Source organism: Sceloporus undulatus, chromosome 2, assembly GCF_019175285.1.
Source record: "Sceloporus undulatus isolate JIND9_A2432 ecotype Alabama chromosome 2, SceUnd_v1.1, whole genome shotgun sequence".
Taxonomy (NCBI): domain Eukaryota; kingdom Metazoa; phylum Chordata; class Lepidosauria; order Squamata; family Phrynosomatidae; genus Sceloporus; species Sceloporus undulatus.
Genome location: NC_056523.1, coordinates 29,730,962 through 29,745,262, shown reverse-complemented (window position 1 = coordinate 29,745,262; position 14,301 = coordinate 29,730,962). Strand labels below are relative to the sequence as shown.

Genomic DNA, 14,301 nt, shown 5'->3' with positions numbered 1-14,301 from the left:
AAATAAATAAATAAATAAATAAATAAATAAATAAATAAATAAATAAATAAATCCTATTCAATTGTTTCTGGAAGAACAAAAAAAAAATCAATTCAGTTGGCATCTGTTCAGAAGAAGACAAAAAGATACACCATTCACAACTTTGGAAATTACACAAGCAATTAGAAATCTTAAAGTAAATAAAGCCCCTGGACCTGATGGCTTTACTGAGGAATATTACAGAAACTTTGAAAAAAAATTAAAAATCTCTTTGCAACAAATGTTAAACAGAATACTTAAGGAAGTCCTCCAAAACTATGGGAAGCGGTAAATATAACCATAATACCAAAAGAAGGGAAGGACAAGAACTATCGACCTAACACATTATTAAATGTTAATTATAAAGTCTTTATGTTTATACTGGGAGACAGGCTGAAAAAAACTCTGAATAAGATGATACATGAAGATCAGACAGGATTCCTCTGAGCAAGACATGAAAGAAAACTGTTAAATGCCATTGAATATTATGAACGAAATAATGAAAGCTCCTATGAACTTTGTCAATGTAGAAAAAGCTTTTGACAAGGTGAAATGGAGCTTTATGACTGAAGTAATTAAGAGAATGAACCTTGGATAAAACTTTTGTGATTGGATTAGTGTTAGTGTATATTTGTATTGCAAACGTTTAGATGTGACAATGGTTTGCTGAAGTTTAAAATTGGTTACAGACTGAAGACCAAAAGCCTAGGCCAAAGACAAAATGTCCAAGGACAACGGGACGAGACAAAATGTAAACAAGATATGTTTTTCTGTTTGTACTGTGATTGGCTCCTATGTTGCATGGCAATTTACGAGAAAGAGGCTGGACTAAGGAGTCACTGCGTGGGAATGTTGTACTTATGAGAACAAAGACTGTTCTATTGTATTCTGGGAGAATGGACTCTGAGAGAGAAAGATGTGTTGTACAGTTGTAGCTATTAGCTCATGTAAACAGCAACAAGAAATAAAGCCTCAGTAACGAGTGAAATACTGCTGGAGTTTGTTTCTTTAATTAAGCAGCTGTTTCACTAGGCATTGTTCCAGCAAGCTGAAAAGCCTGTGCTGGAGTTTGCTTTGATCTTGAGTTTCAGAGGAGACTGCATCTACATCCAGTTGGTACCAGTTCAGGGACCACGGGCAAGAGACATCACCCAAAACAATTTTTCTAACAATTAGGAACATCTACAGGGACCAGAAAACTTGACTAATTACAAATGGTGAAAGAACTCAAAAATATGATATACTGAAAGGGACCAGGCAGGGATGTCCTTATCGCCACATTTGTATATCAATGTGATGGAGGCTTTAAGTAATAAAATAAGAGAAGATACGGATATCAAGGGAATACAACTAAAAGGCCAACACTACAAATTGAAAGCCTTTGTGGACGATATAGTCTTCTTTCTAGAAGAACCAATTCACTCTACTGGAAAATTACAAATGATATTATCCAACTTTGAAAAGATCTGAGGGGTGAAAGTGAACAAAGATAAAACTGTGAATCTGGCCAAAAATATGACAAAAGAATAATTGTTACAAAACAAATCAGGATATAAAACTGACGAAAAAAATAGATATTTAGGAATTTGGATAACGAAAAGGAATGCAGATTTGTATGAAAATAACTATAAAAATGGAAATCAAAGATGAATTCAAAGAAAATGAAAATGAATTAGATAAACTGATTAGGAAAAATGGTCCAAAATTGACTTCAAAATTTTATGATGTATTGCTAAAAGGAAGACTAAAAGAGAAACAATGATTAAGTGGGCAATGGATATTGGAAGGGACCTTAAACTGGAAAGTTGTGAGTTAGCCAGTAGAAGAATACAACAGTTTACTCAATACCAGGACTTAAAAGAAAACTATTACAAAATGGAAAATCGCTGGTACCTAACCCCAGTATAATTAGCAAAAATTTATAAAACATGTGGGAATAAATGCTGGAGGTGCAAGAGTGCTGTGAGTGGGTGTTACCATATGCGGTGGAACTGTAATTTAGTTAAATCTTATTGGAAAAATATTCATAGACTGATATGTGAAATCCTTGAAATTAATTTTAAGCCATCACTAGAACTATGTTTATTAAATATGCTCAATAAGGTACCAAAAGAGATTGAGAAGAAATGTAGCATATTATTGTTATACATGGTCATGGCGGCGAGACTGATTTTGGCAAAAAAATGGAAAACAATAGAGGTATTCTGTTTTAGACTGGATCAGGAAATGATGAACATGGATATGTTAACTGCTAGATTAAAAAGACAAAATGTACATAAAGTAGAACAGGATTGGGCTCCAATACTACTCTACTGTGAAAAGGTAAACTTAAATTTTTTGAGACGCTGATTGTATGAATTGAGATAGAGTGATCAAAATAAATTAAGCTAGATTTTAATACGCAGAAGAAGAGTTAAAACATTACTTTTGAACTGATGAAAATAAGATTTAAACGGCCAAGTTTTATACAAACTGGACGAACATGGGAAGTCAATTGTAGATATGTAGCTCTGGAAAACAAAATTTGATGTCTATTTTGTATGTTATTATTTTGTATATATTACTTGCTGCAAAAATAAAAGTGAAAAAAAAAATCCCAAACCAAACAAAAATAAAAACAACTCTATTTTGGATTTTGGCTTAAGCCTTTAACTCCAAATGACATAAGAAAAGGGTGGCCAGATTTGAGAAACTGGCAGCATCAGAAATGCCAGATACAGGTGCTTTGTTGTGGTTTTGGACTATAAAACTATGAGCACAGCCATTGCCTGTGTGGACTGGGGGAAATATGGAAGGTGTAGTCCCCCATGGAGGGGGAGGGGGTGACTATGCATCCGCATGCCTCCATCACATCAGGGGCTGGCTTTGCAAGGAGCCAGACACTGGGGTATAGCGAGGTTCTGGAATGGCAAGGGCACTGTGGTTGCATCTTCCCCCTTCCTGGGCATGTGTTGTCTTCTTCTCCAGAGGGAGGGAGGAAATGTGGGTGCCAGTCCTGGACCATTTTCCTTCTCATTCTGCATCCTGGAAAAATACATGTGAGTGATGCTGCTCTAGCCACCTCCTCTTTCTGGGTCTTGGGGAGGAAAACGAAGCATTACAGCTACTAAATTCATCTCTGCTACTGAGGGAACTGAGGGGCTGCCATGTGCTGGGAGGTTACACTGTGCTTCTCACCTCAGTTTAGGCACCCTTGTCCATCTCCCCTTACATTATTTAATGCTAATGATGACTCTAAAATATATATCTCCACTGCATGCTTTGGGGTCTCAGTATGTTTAGCTTGGAGAAGATTCAGAGACAGTTGTCTCACTTGTATCCACAGACTGCATCCACAGATTCAATCAACCATGGCTTGAAAATATTTTTTTAAATCCAAAAAGGAAACCATTGAGTTGCTCACCAGTTTATATAAGGGCTGCCATTTTACTGTTGTTTTGTCGCTGTGTGCCTTCCAATAGTTTCTGACTTATGGCAACCCAAAGGTGAACCTATCATGGGGTTTCTTAGCAAGATTTGTTAGGAGGTTTGCCATTGCCTTCCCCTGAGGCTGAGAGCATATGACTTGCCAGTGGGTTTCATACTACACCATTGTATATAATGGGACTTGAGCATCCACAGATTTGGGTGTCCATAAGGGTGGGTCTGGAACCAAACCTCAATGGATACCAAGGGCCTACTGTAATATAGTAACCATATTTAATATCTAAAGGGATGCCATGTAAAACAATGCTAGCAAATTGGTGGCTACTGGACTGGCATTGGTCCATGAGAACTCAGCTGTCAGGTGGTGTCAAGATTCCAGGAAGAAAAAAGAAATCAATGGCCAATGGAAAGTAATATGGTACTAGCCTCTAGCACATTGGGAAAATTACCAGTCTCCCATATTAGACAGCTTGAAATGCACTGATGCAGAAGATGGAGCAAATTTATTGTCTGCTGCTCTGGAGACTAGGGCCTAAGCATTAGCTTCCTAATGCTAAGAGCTGCTTGAAAGCAGAATAGACTGGCTCAAAGGATGGTGATTTATTTGGAGGCCTTTAAACAGAAGTTTGATGCCCATCTCTTAGAAGTGCTTTAGTTACGCATTCCTGCTGGATGGGGGTAAGCCTAGATGGCTTTTGAGTTCCAACTTTGATTCTAGGCTTTTGTGATTCTATGCCACCTGTGCTCTGGTAATTCTTCTGTCAAAACTTTTCTGAATGCTATGTCTTCCTTGAATTTTAATGCTCCCAGTCTATTTCCTCATGGTTTAAACTTTTAAAAACATTATTATATCCCTTCTGGGCACAAAGTATAATATTTCTAGGCTCTCTGTAGTGCTTTTCAGACTATTGCTATTCAGAATATGCACACAAACATGCGCATGCACACGAACAGTATCTGCAATCTTATCTATAAGCTTTAATCATATGCTGAAGGACAAACTGTAGTTTTGTTAAAAAAAACATCCCTATCTTTTGTGTTCCTCACTGCTGTGTTCAACATATTATTTGTGAACCATCAGTCCTTGCATGGAAGAACTTATATATGATTAATCACATATCATATAGATATATGATAGTTTATCTATCTGTCTGTCTCCTTTTTCCCTAACCAAACAATGGAAATCATAGTAACTAAACAGAGAATATTCAAATAGAAAAGCTAAACAAATGAATTAATACACAGGGTAAAGCTGTCAGTACTAGTGCAACACACACTTACAATCAAAGGTCCCCTGTTGTTTTCACGGTATTTGTTCTGGAAGAAAATGTAAACCACTGTGGCTGCCAAGGAGTAGAGGAAGGCAAAGACTGCGATAGTGACAAAGAATTCCGCAGAAGAAGAAAAGTCGCCTATTAGTGAAAGCTTTTCTCGTTTTCCTTCACAGGTGGGAGCATCAAAATTCACCTGGTACAACCTAAAATTAGAAGAGGAAAGTGAGTTGGATGAGAAAAGTAGTTAGCTGCATGCAAGTGACAAGGCATCCTATGAAGAATCCAAGTTGCCTTCCATTTTAATGTTGACATACTGTATATAATGTATTCGTCTAGAAATTTTAGTCAAAAAAATGACCTCAAAATTTATCCACTGGTATCTCTTATAAAAAAAGGAACCATGCCTTTTCTGAGTAGAGTGGCAAAAGGTGAGAACTTAGTCTGTGCTGGGAGCAAAAGAAGCACCAACCCCCTCTACTCTCTCTTCTGTGGCACAGCTTCTGACCCTCTTGAATATCTGGGTGGGAATATACTGTAGTTTTTTTGCTTCAGCTTTTCATCCTTTTTGACATGTAAGTTATTTTAGCTCCACCTGTGTGTGGTTGCTTCCTCCACACATCACACAGCCACTATTTCTCATAATTCCATCCTCATTCATCCAGCTTTTAGGGTGAGCACAGTTCTGCCTGCTGGAATTTTGTAAATTCTCTGGCATCCTTTCTCTTTGCTTTGCCCTTTACATTCTTTGTTACATGCCCCTAAGTTTTACCTTGGACTTACCCATGGATCATATCAAAATCCATAATTTTGGTCCCCAAACCTGTCCTTGATTTATACATAGTGTATAGTCAAGTATATATGGTAATTTGCTCTTATAGACAAGTGTATACTGTGATTTGCTCTTGATTGACTATATATAAATTTGTCCCTTGAACTGACTAAATAAATGTGCTCCATCATATCCTAGAGTTCAGTAGATGAATTGACATCTTAGTGATTATTTTTCCCCCAAAGGAGTGAATAATTTTGAATTAGAGCCTGCAAACTGAGCTGTATGACACCAAACGCATTTCCACAATACAAGGGACTCAAAGGAAACTTCAAATGCTTGAGCATCTTTGCACACCTTCTTCTCAAATTGAAAGCAACATGGCAGTTATGTTCATCATGAATACTATGCTCTACTTGTCATTTTAGGGCTGCTGGAACAGGAAGGCTACCAAGTGGCTTTGAGACCACCACACATGATGGCTAGGCTGGAGTGGTAGTGAGGCAAATTTTTGCAACTCTGAAATAGAAGCACAGTATTTACTTAATTCAGATTCAGCTTCCTTCCAAATACTTATGGCTCGAAAAGAACGCAGCAGCAGCTACTTCTGCTGTGGCCACTAGCACCCAAGTAAGCCATTCTGCTCTCTTAATTCACACACACATACAGACACCCAATTGTCTCTTGAGATAATGTAGCCCTAGTAAACATGTTTGAAGAATTTTTGAAAAAAAGCTTCTTCTAAAAGGGGGAGGTGAAAAAAACTCCTTTCCATAGAGCATTTGGCTCTGCTTTGTATTGACACTTTGAACCAACTCTGCAGCCTTTGGGGTTTCTTGAAGAAATCTAGGAATGATTAGAGCACCCCAAATTTGCCTTCCGTGATCAGTACACAAGCTAAGAAATGAAGAACAGTGATTTGCAAACAACATTTCCATGAGGGTCAGACTTCACTGCACATAGAAGAGACATCCTGAAGCCTTACCACTAGACAGCTCAGAAACTGGGTAGTAGATTTTACCCTAAGACCCATAAATACAATTTGAATTCAAGATGTCATTTAGAAAGTCCTCAGACCATCTGGTATTTCAAATTACATATGATTATTCCTCAAAAGCAACAGCAAAATTATCTGAAGCCTGGGAACAGACAGACAAATTAAAGTGGCTTCCGGCTGCTTGGGGTGTTTATATGATCCAAGCCCCCAAAGGAGCCTTAAACCACTCCAATACCATGCTCCAGTCCTTTGGATCGCAGCAAAAAGAGTTGGGAATAATCTGGCTCTTGGTGGCACACCTTTTGGTCCTGCAGTAGCAGCCCACTTTGGGAGCAGGCCATGCAGTCATTGTAGTCCCAGCCTGCTTGTGGCTGGAGTGACCTCGGGCCTCTCCTTCCCGCCCATCTGCTACGGCCCTATGTTACATTGTTACTAATTGTTACTGATCCTATTCCCCACCACCACTCCCTTCTCCTTTTGTGTCGTGTCTTTTAGATTGTAAGCCTGAGGGCAGGGAACCGTCTGACTAAAAAAAATAAATAATTTATGTACAGCGCTGTGTAAACTTACAGCGCTTTATAAATAAAGGTTAATAATAATAATAATACTAAGGCCTTGTCTGCATGGGCCAAAAGGCCCATTTCCCAGTTTCTGGCTGTGTCCTGTTCAGACAGTGTCATGACCCAAACCTCGGTTCTGATACAAATAGTCTGGATAATGTCTGGCATATTCAGTCTAGATAATATTTGGCACATACCAGAACTGGGGTACAATGCCTTAAAATTAATATAAAAAACAGTTCCAGTGCTGGGGTGGTTGTCTTCACAGATGTCTTGCTGAGCCACTTGGAACATCTGCCTCTGTTGGTAGTCACTTGCTCTGAGGTCAGAATGAGTCACCCTGCCATGTGATTGTTGCTGGTTGCCTCATTCAGACTTTCGAAGTGAGAGACCCACAGCATGGTGGGTGCCTCAATAGGATGCCCAAGGAAACAGCTGCCCAGGCACAGGAACAGAGGACCAAATAATGGTGGAAGGCTGGGGCAGCTCTGAGGCCAGGATACTCCAGGATGACCCCAGAATATCCTGGTCAGCATAGACAAGGCTTAAAACTTCTCTCAGAGAGACATACCACTGTAGTCCACTAGACTAGAACTTTTTAGGACCTCTTCAAATAACAGATTCCAGAATTCCATAGGATGGAGTCATGGTAGTTAAAGTGAAATCAAACTGCTATTGCTCTGTAGAGTAGATACAGTCTACAACTTTAGCTATTGCAGTGAATAAACCTCTGCCACAGAAAATATTCTTTAAAAAAACACTTTTAAAAGCAAATTTAATTTTAAATATGCCCATGGAATAGAAACCCTGTTATCATTTTTGCCTTTTCCCACTGATTTCTTTTTGATATTTCAAGAAGCCTGAAAAATGCTGGCTTTGTCATTCACTTTTTGAAATGCCTTATAAAATAAGAAAGGAAACTGCTTGTGTGCATTGGTTTAATATGCATACAGACATACCTCAATTTTACAATACATTAAAAGTACATTGATTATTATAGTTCATTTTCTGTATTTGTCATTTAAACCACCTTGAGAGCCTGGTTGCTGACAAGGGGCATTAAAATGTAAGACATACAATAAGTAATATAAAGAGATTACAAAGAGATGAACAGGTAAAATGTGAGGGCAGAAAGCAATTTAGCAGATTCAAGTGTTTAATAATAATATTAACACTATTGATAGAAATGATAATAATTCTTTAAGCAAAACCTATCTCTAAAGGCTTACTGGCTTTGGAGCTGGAATTATTAAAGGTTCCAGGAATCAAAGAGTGAATGAAGGATAACAGAAAGAGGTACATGGGTAAAAATCAAGGGTTTGACAACTGAAATTATTAAAAAGGATCTAAACTCTGACAGCCCTGAAGCATCTGAGAGACATTTTTAGCAACTGGGTGGATCTGAAGGTCAGGGAAATTTCTGAATATATAATTTGCAGCCAACACAAATGGCTGATATCTAACTGTAGTGGGCTGTTAGGAACCGCCATGCCTCTGCCAATGTTGTCTTGCCCTTCAGCCTCTGCAAAGACCTTAGTAGGGTTCCCAGCGATTTTAACGGTGGCTAGAGAAAGTCCAGGAGAGCACAGGGTTTATAGCCAATTTTCCTACAACAAAAGAAGCTTAGAAGCCAGCAGGCTAGAGAAGGAAGAGTCCAGGGGCTAAAAGCCCCAAGCTGCAAAGAGGGAAAGGAAGGCCTGGCGAAAGAGCTGGGGAAAGACAATGCCAAGGACAATGCAGGTCAGGGGCAGCAGCAATGGAATTCAATCTTCATACCCTCCAACATTTCACAGATGAAAATCAGGGTATGTGTAGCCAAGCAATATTGAAGTGTGGCCAAGATGGCAAATCTTATTAATGAGGAAGAATAAATAAGTTTGGAGAGGCTGCAGCTATTTGCTCTTGCCTGATTCTATAAGGAAGAGCAAGACTGTGCCTTCTTCTCTCCCCTGCTGAGTTAACTGAGTGCAAACTACTTTTGCACTTTGAACTCAGCTTGCTTCAGTAGAAGTAAACCAAAGGGAAAAGTGGGAGGAAGACATTCTAAGGCTTTTCATTTGGGCTCAGGTCAGAAAGCCCAGCAGTTCAGAGTGCTGTAATACTGCTTTGGATTGGCTCCAGAACTTCTTGCAAAACCTAGACAATAAATTTAAAGATATACAGTTGGCATTCTACATTAGCTGGGATTAGGGGTGCAGGATCCCTCTGAAAGTGGGAAAAAACCCACAAATAAAAAAACAACCACCACCACCACTTTTTTTAATCCGATAGAATACCCATCTATGAACCTCTAGGTCCTCCAGTGCTGTCTCTATGGCAACATCTGTTAAGGAAAATGCAACATGGGACATACAGTAGTAGAAATAAAACATGTATGTGAAAGTCACAATGACTAAGCAAAAGCAATTAAGAAGCCACACAAGTGAAAAAGCTAATGTCATTTAGAAGTCTTGAATGTCAAGGACAGAATTATAGAATGTACAATTGGAAACACCTGAGATTCATTAAGTGTACAAGGTGTAATGATGAAATTCTTAAGTATGAGTTGAACTATGTGAACCAATCAAAATGAATGTACACGCCCACTGGGTGGAAACTGACTAAGTGGGTGGTGATTAACAATGGCTATAATAATTGCTATGTTTGCCAATGTATTTTGTGGGTAGTTGTGGATAGTTGGAGTAGTTTGGAGATTGTAGAGATTGTGATTTGTGAGGGCATTAGTATTTGTATATAGTAGAATAAAGTAGATCTTTTATATAAGACTACTGAGTTGTCTGGTGTCTTGAGTGAAGATACAAGAGCCAGCAGAATCCTGGAGAAGTTTGAAGACATCTCAGGAAGAAGAGTGAGAAGGCTTGGAGAGTTTGTCAGGGTCTTCAGCCTATTCTCTGAAACTCTGCTGCTTTGGAGAAAAGCATTAACCACTGACCAAAGCTGGTCAGCACCGCTGCATAACAAGGTGGTGAGTTAGAGCCAAAGGTGAAGAGCTACAACTCCCATCATCCTTGACAACATCAACCAGTTTTTGATCACATAATTGCAATGGAGGACCTTTGATTGTGAATTCCTGCATGGCAGGGGGTTGGACTGGATGGCCCTTGTGGTCTCTTCCAACTAGGGTTGCCATTTCACGGCGGTGGGCGGGACTTTCCCGCCCCCTGGGGGGCGTGCCCAGTCCCATCCCACCTCCGCCCCCATTCCCGGGTGGCTGCCCAACTCTGAGCTCCCAGGGCTGCTGCCTGCCTTCTATAGAGTGCTGCCCGTGCAGCTTGTCTGGAGCAGCAGCAGGACGACTGAAACCAGCAGGGGCGGGGTCTGCTGCACTGCCCTGCCTCTATTGGCAAGCCCTCTGCTTCCTTATTTGGGCATACTCCAACATCCAAGGGAGGAATTTACACTCAGGCAAGCTGCTTCCCCTCTTTCTCTTTCCCCTCCTTCTCTTCTTCTTGTTATTTCGTTTTTTTCTCCTCCTCTTCCCCTCCTCATCTTCTTTTTCTCTTTCTTCCTCTCTCTAAGCCCCCCTCCTCTTCTTCTCAGGGATCCAGGGCTTCTCAAGGTTTTGCCCCCATTAGAAAAGAAAAAAGGCTTTGGATCTGTCCCATAAATCCCTCTTAAATTGAGACATACCTGGGGAAAAAGAGGGGGTGAGGGGTTTGGGGGGGTTGGAGGGGGCAAGAAAAAGGAGGAAAGGGGGAATTGCTAAAAAGGCTTGGGAGTGGGACATGTAGTTTTCAATGGCACAAGGGACTGCCTGTGATCTTGCAAATGCTATGCCTGCTTGGGAGTGGGAAATGTACTTGTAGAATTGGGGGGGGGGGTGTTTGGCCAGAAAGAGAAGTACATTTCAGCCTTCTGTCTAGGAATAATGCCAAAATGTCCTCCATTTTGAGCATGCCTAAGAAACATGCATTTATATTAACATTTTAAAAAAATTATCAATTTTTTCAAGTGTCCTCCATTTAAAAAAATGTGTCCTACATTTGAAAATGTGGCCCTACATTTGTCCTACATTTGTCCCGGTTTGGAGGTCCTGCCTTATGGCAACCCTACTTCCAACTCTATGATATTATGATTCTATGACCTACAAATGGCTAGAGAAGTGTTTTCCAGCTTGGCTCTATGGTCAACTTCTAGCAGAGTCATACTGGAGGGCCTAGAGATTTCTAACAAGAACATATTAGTCACAAATAATCATATTTGCCAAAATGGAAGGCCAACTGTAAGGGAATAAGTTGTTATAAGTGTCCTCGGGCATGATCTACAGCAGTGAATCCCAAAGTGGGTGGTATGTCCCCCCCAGGGGGTGGTGAGGGGAAAATAGGGCAACAGGGGGGCAGTGAGGAGAAAAGGGAGTGGCAGGGGGGCTTTCGCTCAAAGTACTGAGGAAGACAAATGGGACTAGCAGCCTTTAGGGCCATTGTGAGGATGAGGATTGCATGAAACTTCTTTTGAGGGTCCCTGGGGCACAAGAGGAACCACAGATACACCCTCCTCTTAACTTCTAAAGCTGGAGGCTGGTGTATCAGTGGGTGACAGCAGCCTCTAGCTTCCGAAGAAGGAAGCAGACTTGACACAATCCGCTTCAGGAGTTAAGATGAGGAAGAATCCCTGGATTCTTCCTGCACCTCACTCCCAAAGTGAGGCTGGAGGCTGCTGTCTCCCATTCTAACAACAGGCTTCTGCTTTGGGAAATAAAAGGATGAAGAATCCCTGGATTCCTCCTGCACTCCACTTCTAAAGCTGGAGGCTCTTGTGTCAATAGGAGACAGCAGCCTTCCTCATGCTCATTCACTCCTGGATTCTCCTGCCTGCTTCTCCCTCTCTCATGGAGGGGGCCAGGTCATACCAGGAGAATGGAAGAACCCAGAAAGTCCTGCTCAGTCTCCTCCTCTTTTCCCAGAGGATGTTTGAAGCTTTGTGGTTGGAGGAACAAGAGACATCATTTGCCCACTTTTGGGGCACATCTTCTCTTCCACTGAGTTCCATCTGTGTTAATGCTATACTCCATTTCATCCAAAAGGTAGACATATATGGAGCAACAGTGGTGATGGTTGTGGTGTCATGCCATGCAGCCTGCACTCCTGAAGCCCTCCCAGTGATGTTTCTGCTGCAAGGTGGAAAAAGCAAAAGACTTTTTAGTCACTGCTCAACAAGCTACTCAGTTGCAGGTCCAAGGGTGACTAGGTGGAAAAGGGAGCAACAACTGAGACTGGTTGCTTTGAATGTGCAGTACACTAGTAGAACAGTAGACCTAATATCAACAAATATGCATGAGCACTAGGGTTATCACCAAAGAGGAAAGCGGGAAGTAGCCCCTAAAACAGGGGTAGGCAACCTGCGGCCCGCGGGCCGGATGCGGCCCGGCGGGGCCTTGGGACCGGCCCCAGTCCGGTCCTGCCGCCGATTGCCGCCGGGGCCTTTGGCCTCTTGCACGCAGGGGCAAGGGGGGCAATTGTCTATAGACGCCTCAGAAAGATGCATTTATATTAACATTTTTTTAAAAATCAGCAATTTTTTTTGCGTGTCCTCCACTTTTTTTAAAAAAAGTGTCCACCATTTGAAAATGTCATCCTACATTTGTCCCAGTTTATTTATTTATTTAAATTTTTAAACATTATTTAATTTTTTTTTTTTTTTTGGCTTCAGCCCCCCAGTTGTCTGAGGGACAGCAACCCAGCCCCCGGCTCAAAAAGGTTGCCTACCCCTGCCCTAAAAGTTTGAGGACCAGTGGTCTACAGATTTCTCTTTATAGTAAGTGGCATTGCAGCCTAGGCTGGGCCTCTCTGGACATCCAACACCTGGTGTTATGCACATGTCTTTTTTTGTTACATTACAAAACTATATTTTGTCTCCAGCTCCACCTTTTCTTGACAAAACAAGAGCCTTTAAAATGAAGTTGGACCTATCTCTGTGTGGTAAATATGGATCTTTAAAAGGGAATATATCCCCCTCACACACACGTTTCTTGCTCCATACTTCATTTTCTCCAACTGTCCTCATTTTCTCCACCCTGTCCTGATGACAGGGACAGTTCCAATTAATGTTCTGTCATCCAAATTTTTCAACTACATTTAAAATGTCCCCGTTTCTGTGTCCTTTTCCTGCCCCCCCCCCCCTTTCCTCAGCTTACTTTGATCGTTGCAAACTCAGGCTGCATCTGCAGTACAGAAATAATGAAGTATGACACCACTTTAATGGTCATGGCTCAATGCTATAGAATCTTCAGATTTGTAGTCTATTGTGGCACCAGAGCTCCCTGACAAAGAAGGAGAAATATCTCACAAAACTACATATCCCAGAATTTCATAGCACTAAGTCATGGTAGTTAAAGCAGTGTCAAATTACATTATTTATGCAGGGAAGATGCTGCCCAAGTTCAAAATGTAAAACTTGGGGGCCATTCAGACTACCTTTTGTACCAAACTGTAACCCAGATAAAAAATGGGAAGTTACCATTGGCACTGGTTTAAACACATCAGAATTAGGGTCTTGCACACTCGATCCAGGGCAATTCCCTCTTAGAGCATTTTTTCCGAAAGTGGATTATTTACCATTTCTTTTTGGAAAACCCGTTTCTTCCCTGTTGCTGGCAAATGTGAACTTGGCGCGGATCAGGATCGGGTCAAGTTCAGGGGAGGGATATAGGTCAGAGGGTGGGCAGTGGGTGGAACATGCCTCCCTTCTCGCACCGGTTGCTTTGCAAGCAACATTTTTTTATTTCTGTATGTGTGACAGAATATGCGAATGCTTGTGGAAGATGATTCACAGGGAAGGATGTGAAAATGGGGTGGAAAATGGAGGCAGAGCAAGGAGATCCAAAGAGGAGGGAAGGATAGATGACATTTTGGGGTGGAAAACAGAGGCAAAGCAAGGAGATCCAAAGAGGAGAGAAAGATAGATGGCCAAAGAGGAGGGAAGGATTGATGGCATTTTTGGGTGGAAAATGGAGGCAGAGCAAGGAGATCCAAAGAGGAGAGAAAGATAGATGGCATTTTGGGGTGGAAAATGGAGGCAGGGCAAGGAAATCCAAATAGGAGGGAAGGATTGATGGCATTTTGGGGTGCAAAAGGGAGACAGAGCAAGGAGATCCAAAGAGGAGAGAAAGATAGATGGCATTTTGGGGTGGAAAACAGAAGCAGAGCAAGAGGATTGGGAGTCATGCTCTCTCAGCCTCAGGGAAAGGCAATGGCAAATCTCCTTGGGACCAATCTTGCCAAGAGAACCCCAGGATAGGGTTGCCATAATATAAAATGA

The 14,301-nt window shown here is 41.2% G+C and overlaps 1 protein-coding gene across 2 annotated transcripts in view; it reads right to left on the bottom strand.

Moving 5' to 3' along the window:
• Positions 1-14,301, bottom strand: part of SYNPR (synaptoporin) — an 88,642-nt gene that overhangs the window by 10,597 nt on the left and 63,744 nt on the right. For both annotated transcript variants that reach the window (XM_042454296.1, XM_042454295.1), the window contains one exon: positions 4,726-4,921. In XM_042454296.1, coding sequence (XP_042310230.1) covers positions 4,726-4,921 — 196 coding nt within the window. The remainder of the gene's footprint in view (positions 1-4,725; positions 4,922-14,301) is intronic.